Source organism: Cryptomeria japonica, chromosome 6 (assembly GCF_030272615.1).
Source record: "Cryptomeria japonica chromosome 6, Sugi_1.0, whole genome shotgun sequence".
NCBI classification, from domain to species: domain Eukaryota; kingdom Viridiplantae; phylum Streptophyta; class Pinopsida; order Cupressales; family Cupressaceae; genus Cryptomeria; species Cryptomeria japonica.
This window is the reverse complement of record NC_081410.1, coordinates 583,971,812-583,978,345: the sequence shown is the minus strand read 5'-3', so window position 1 is coordinate 583,978,345 and position 6,534 is coordinate 583,971,812. Positions and strand designations below refer to the sequence as shown.

General features: G+C 37.3%; 1 protein-coding gene across 1 annotated transcript; it reads right to left on the bottom strand.

Annotated features, from left to right (window-relative positions):
• Positions 1 to 1,206: 1,206 nt before the first annotated feature.
• LOC131035641 (transcription termination factor MTERF4, chloroplastic) lies at positions 1,207 to 2,833 on the bottom strand. Its single transcript, XM_057967363.2, has one exon. It carries the CDS (start codon positions 2,647 to 2,649, stop codon positions 1,471 to 1,473), a length of 1,179 nt encoding a protein of 392 aa, XP_057823346.2. The 5' UTR covers positions 2,650 to 2,833; the 3' UTR covers positions 1,207 to 1,470.
• Positions 2,834 to 6,534: the final 3,701 nt, after the last annotated feature.

Genomic DNA, 6,534 nt, shown 5'->3' with positions numbered 1-6,534 from the left:
AACCTATCGTAGTTTATTATGCAAATAAAACAAAATTGGATCGGATTGCATGAAGATGGTGTCTTCTTGCGAAGCCTTTGATGATTTATTGCATGTCTTCACTAACGTGCCCAAGATTAAATTATACAAACTCTAAAGATAAATAAATGAGATTCTAGACATAAAGCACAAAAATTAAGAATAGAAACTTGCATTATTAGAAATAAAGTAAAAAAATTAAATTAAAATAAAATAAACTTTGTTAGGAGCTGATGTTTTTGTATTGATATGTGCGTATAATACGACTCTCAAAGTACGCGGAAAGATATCATATTTGTTCATTATTCAACTATAATATTTTATTGTTATTAATATTAAATTATTCAAATATATAAGTGCTTTAAATTTAACTACTAATTCATTAAATACAAATTCACATAAATGTTCACAATGACCACAAGCATCCATAATGAAATTGTCAAAGTTACATGTACTCACTTGTGTAATTTTTTTCCATGAATAGTTTGGGTGATCCGTCAATGAGTAAAGAAAAATGACCCAAAAATGTCCATGAAAAAAACTTACACAATTGAATTTGCATGTACTAATACACTCAACATGAATGTTCTTTCCTAATGCTAATAATGGATCACTAAGTGTGATCCAAAATGTTGATACAAACAACTTTGAAAATTTGATTAGCAAATGGCTATCAAATTTTCATTGAAGAATTTTATGTAAGCACATTCACATCATTCATTACAATTCACCCTTGTTGTCATTGTTGGTGTGGCTCTTGAAATAATAAGATCCACTTGTATATTAATTACTTATGTCAATAGCACATCATATAATCCAATATAAAAATATCATAACATTCATGTTGAGTATATAAGTACTCTAAATTTAACTCCGTATTATTTTTGCATCAGCATTGAAAAAACAAATTAGTCTGATCTGTAGTGTGAAATTTTTTTTATTAGAATTCATTAGTAAAATCAAGCATTCATTTGTTATATAATCACCACATTAACTAATAACATAATATCAACAAGATCAAATGATCAACATAAAGAAAATGTTTGTAATATCTATAAAGTATATTAAAAAAAAACATCCCACATGAATGGTGCTGCAATAGCTACAGAGTGGGAGAATCATCCTTATAAGAAAAGCCATGAAAGTGCAGTGGCTAAAAAAACATCTGTCACATATGATAACCCAACAAAAGAAACATCTGTATCTTCTAATTGTTGAAAGATCGCAAAATAACTTCACACTCAATTAAGTAAGTAGATGGTCATTACATAAATCTGACAATTTACAGGCATACCTTGATTACAATCCCAAATCATGGGCAGTAGTTTGTGCATTCCACATCTTCTCTGGGAAAACAGGGTCCAAACCAGTATCTCCACCATTTAGCATGCCCATTACCTTCTACCATGTACTTGAGTCTCCCCAGTTCAACAAATTTAAAAAAATCAAATGCTAAGAAACTGAAAACCTCTTTATCTTTGAGGGTTTTGAGACATCAGGAATGGCATTTTTATAAACAGTCCACAGAGCAGCGGATTCAGGGTGCCTTTCTATGATCCGGGCGACAAACTTGGCCTCGGTCAACATCAACATAGTACCAAGTCGCGTCGGATTAACCTCCCCTGCACCATTCATTGCTATCATACTCTGCAAAACCAAAAACCTGGGCCTCATTACCTTGTCCAAACTCATTGTAAACATGCGTGGATGCTTTGCCACAAATTCTACAGAGAGTCCCATGTGATTGAGCATAAACTCCATCTTTTTCTGAACGTGTTCCTCTGACATGTTGAGGACTGAAGGGTCAGCCCTAATTAATTCCCAGGCTTCTTCAGGTGAGAGGCCGCAAAGCTGAAGAATCTTTATCTTGGCCTCTAACACTTCGATACGGCTCCTGGCCACGATGCTCACAACGTATTTGTACATTTTGCTTTCCTTTTGAATGCCAATCTTGCGAATGAAATCAAGTTGCTCGGGCGTCAGAGAACAGCGCATCAAAACCCAAGGATTTATCAACAAAAACTTGATGAACTCTATTCCATGAAAACCGAAACCCTTCCAAAAGGCAACCGAGGGTTTCAAAACCTTCTGCACGTTCAGTCCAATAATATAGGGGCTTCTCATAATTGCTCTGACCAGAAAATCATTGGTCGGGAATACAGTATTGAGAAATTCAAGATTGGTGCGAAGGGTCTCCAGCTTAGAGCCCAAGATATTCGGGTACGTAGATACAATTTTGGGTATATTTTCCCTCCCCACGCCCAAATCTTTTAGCAATTGAATCTTGGGCTCCAACAATCTTTCCACACTTGTCATCATTAGCGATGGCTGCAATCTGATAATGTTTGCAATTTGATCTTGGGTGCAGCCGTGTCTGTTGAGCATGTCCGCGAGCTGTTCAACCTTATCCAGGGTTTTGAGCCGCCCCAATGAGGGGTCCTTTTTCAACATTTTTGTGGTGTCGGCTGAAGATATGTTAAATCTTGTGGTAACGAAGTGCACGAAGAGATTTTCTGAAGGGGCGTTGCTGTTGCTAACATCATTCTGTGCAAGATTAGAGAAATTAAAGCGAAAATGGGATGGCGTTTTGAGAAACAGATTGCGGCACAGGGAGAATAGTTTGGTGGTCATGTTTAAACTAGTAAAGCAGGCGCAACAGACACAGACACAGACACCGACACAGAAATGGCGATCTAGGGTTTCCACGCTACAAGGGGCGACTTAGGGTTTCATTACATGAATTGACGGTAACAGTACAGCTCTTCTTTTTAGTGATGAGATGCAACATATATAATTGTAAATTAAAATAAATGAACGACATACCCCTATTTTTAAAAATCTATATAATATATGTTGAGAGGTATTTCTTTTGAGATGGTGTACCTATTCACATGATATGTATGAAATAGAAAATATAAGAGAGGCGATGTACCAATAGTTAGATATTCTTTTATAAATTCTTTTATGAAAAATTAACAAGTGCGGAGGATATTCTTTTATAAATTCTTTATTCTATATTTATTCATTTTTACATTTAATATTGCATGAAAAGCTATAAGTTTACAGTGGATAGTTAACAAATTGAACACTTGATTGGTAAAAATAAAGTACTCAATGGAAAGAGTCTTATATAAATATAAAATAAATATAGGTTGAATTATCTTGTCAAATGAAATAATTATATTTAAAATTTAGTAATAAAAAGTAAATAGAGAAGTTTTCATTAGTTCAACAACGAACACTTATGTTGTGTTCATTATATGTTTTTTTCTACTTGTTTAAACTTACACAACTCGAGGGTATTTGAAAAATGATATTGTTTGTGAGACAAATATAAACTACAAAGATGTTAGTAGAGAAGTGATAGCTTAATTTGAATCAATTGTGTATCTATTTATAGGGATCTAAACATGACTGAAACAAAACCTCTAAATCAGGAAGACAAGCAAACTCTATTACCATAGGCTCATGTTATATTTGCAATAAGCAGAGAGGGGGGGTGTGTGTGTGTGTGTGTGTGTGTGTGTGTGTGTGTGTGTGTGTGAGAGAGAGAGAGAGAGAGAGAGAGAGAGAGATGGGTAAGGAGGTAGAAATTGAGGATAGATATAGAAATGGAGGAGGTAAAGATGGTGAAGGTGAGGGATATGGAGAGAAGAACATAAGGAAAGTGATATATAGAAAGAGGAAGATAGAGTAGAGAGGGTAAGATATTGGGTAACATGGAGAGATAACAAGATAAAGACAAAGGGGGAGATGGAAGAAGAACTATGGATAAATACAGATAGAGATAGAGGAAAAGAGATATTGGGAAAAAAAAGTTTAGAGAGAGAAAGATGGGGAGAGAGAGGGGGGGAGACATATCTATAAATAAAGGAGAAGAGAGTGAGAGAGGAAGAGGGGGAGAAACATCTAGAAAGAGTTGTTTATGGTGAAAATGGAAACAACAACATTGAAAGACTAAATGAATTCAACCACAAAACCCTAGCCTAACAACAACAAAGATCCACCATAACATATGAAGATTACCTAAGACAATGCAAATCAAATGAAATCACAAAGATTATACCATCACATGTCTACTAGGGTTTGGATCTCCATTCTTCCTATCTCCATTTATCTTGCTTGATATATTTGCTCTCAGATTTTATATGTGCACAAGAGCTCAACAAAGAACGGAAATGTGGTTGCAAGTAGGCTTGATCACATATGAAAGTTCAAATGCTAGAATGCTTGATTAGATTGATTAGTTGATTAGAATGCGTAGATGATTAAAATGATTAATTGATTAGGTGATTAGAATAGATTAGGGTTGATAATGAAGGAAGCATCTCCTTATATAGAAGACACTATAAGAAATGGAGGGATAAAATTGAAAGGTGTAAAAGATAAATGGTCGGCTAAGATTAGAGAGTAGGTACAGAAAATAAGAAAATAATGAGAGGGTAGGTAGTGTAGGAATGAAGAGATGAATGACATGTGTGATGGGTAGAAAAGGCTAATGAATTAATTAAATAAATAAATATTTATTTAATTAATAGAAGAAGTGGGATCAATTAAATAAATAAGATATTTATTTAATTTAGGAAAAGGATAATTCAAATAAATAAATGTATTTATTTAAATGAGAAATAAGGCTAGAAGGGGATAAATGAATTAATTAAATAAATAAATATTTATTCAATTAATAGAAGAATTAGGCTAAAATAATGTATTTAATTAGATAGGACAATTTTAGGTGTCTACATTTTGCCCCTCTTTGAGACAATGCAGCTTGTCGCGTTGTTTCAAAGAAGATAAGATGAACTCATAAAAAGTTGCCCCAAGATGGGAATGATATGCCCCCTCGAGAGATTGGATGAAAATGTCTAAAAAGATCACAGACAATCTCTCGATAAGAAAGAAAGGCTAGAAAGGACTGATCAGATAGGATAGAGTGACAGAGGCAGGGGATAAAGGAGACTGACTCAGGAGACTAGGGCTAGGGTAGTCTATAAGATAGACCACGAGGGGAAAACATCATCATCGTCATCCATACATCTAAGAGATCAGAGTGCGGAGAGAGTAGAGAGCAGTCAACAACAATGGCATTGGTACATAGATTCAATCGTGTTTGCTGATATCAGAGGCTAGCATATGCAGGAGAGCCGGTAAGTACCACAAAACCTCCTTGTACTTTGTCGCATTAAATATTGTCATGAATGCATGTCAGGTAGGGCAATAAATGCCCTTTGGATATGTCAAGCGGGGGGGAAATGTTAAGGCGCGTCTGCATTGGTGCCAAGCACGTCTGGGTAGGCAAGGCGCATCTGTGTTTGTGTTAGGCATGTCTATGATTGTAATAATGTTTGTGTCATGAATGCGCATTTATGTCTTCAAGGCCAAATCGACAGTTATGTGATAAACATACACTATCAATTGGATAAGTTGCTGAGAGGATACACTCAAATAGGTCCTCTAGGGAAGACTAGAATAGCAGATAGGGCTAGGATTGAAAATTATGTGATAGGACATATGTTGCCAATCAAGAAATTACTCAATAGGATACACTCAAGCAGAGGCCCTAGGATAGGATAGATCAAGGCACTTTGTGATGAACAAGGAGTACCAAAACGGAGTACTTTGTGATGAACAGGGAGTACTAAAAAGAGCAGCACTTTGTGATGAACAGGGAATGCTACTAGGATTGACACAATTGATTTGCTTAACTGCAGGAGGACCTACCTATGCTAGAGTCACGGGAGAGATTCCCTTCGACTTAGAGTTTGCGAGCAGAGCTGACAGTTAAGGAGAGAGAGCAATTAAGGCTATGGGACTGCGACATATTTTGTATGTGCCTGAGTTTCGGGCAAACATGGGATTGCTTACTGCGCTAGCTGAGAGATGGCACTCAGAGACTTGTACTTTTCATTTGTCGATGGGTGAGATGACAGTCACCTTAGAGGATGTATATAGGATACTGCGGATATTGATCGATGGGGAGTTGGTTCCTTACGATCAAGACAGAGACAGGGATGCACTGAGACGAGTGTTTCAGGATCCAAGACTAGAGATGATAGTTGGACACGTGGCTTGGGATACCATGACACGGACGAGATTGGCGTTACCAGCAATGTTGGTAGGAGTGATCAGTGGGCTCCTCTGTTCGGATAGGGCGACACGAGGGTTGGTTGTGGGATGGGGGAGGACTCTGGAGAGGGATACAACTAGGCTCAGGAGATAGCTGAGGGATACTGAGCAGAATAGGGATCGGGCTATTCAGCGTTATACAGAGGCTGAGACAGCACTAAGGGCAAGGAGGTAGGTAGCAGAGGAGGAGATAGCCTACAGGAGAGACCTATACTATGGAGTGGTGCCATCAGATCAGCGAGCTAGGAGCTTCCGGAGACCATCGTGGACTACGACGACCACTGGAGGGAGAGACAAGAGACAGACATCTAGCAGTGGGGTTATGGGTCCTCCACCACCACCAGATAGAGGGGGCAGGAGAGATGATCCTAGGGTGAGTCCTTCTAGGGA

Coding starts and splice junctions, on each gene's coding strand:
- LOC131035641 (XM_057967363.2), bottom strand. CDS start 2,649: ATGACCACCAAACTATTCTCCCTGTGCCGCAATCTGTTTCTCAAAACG.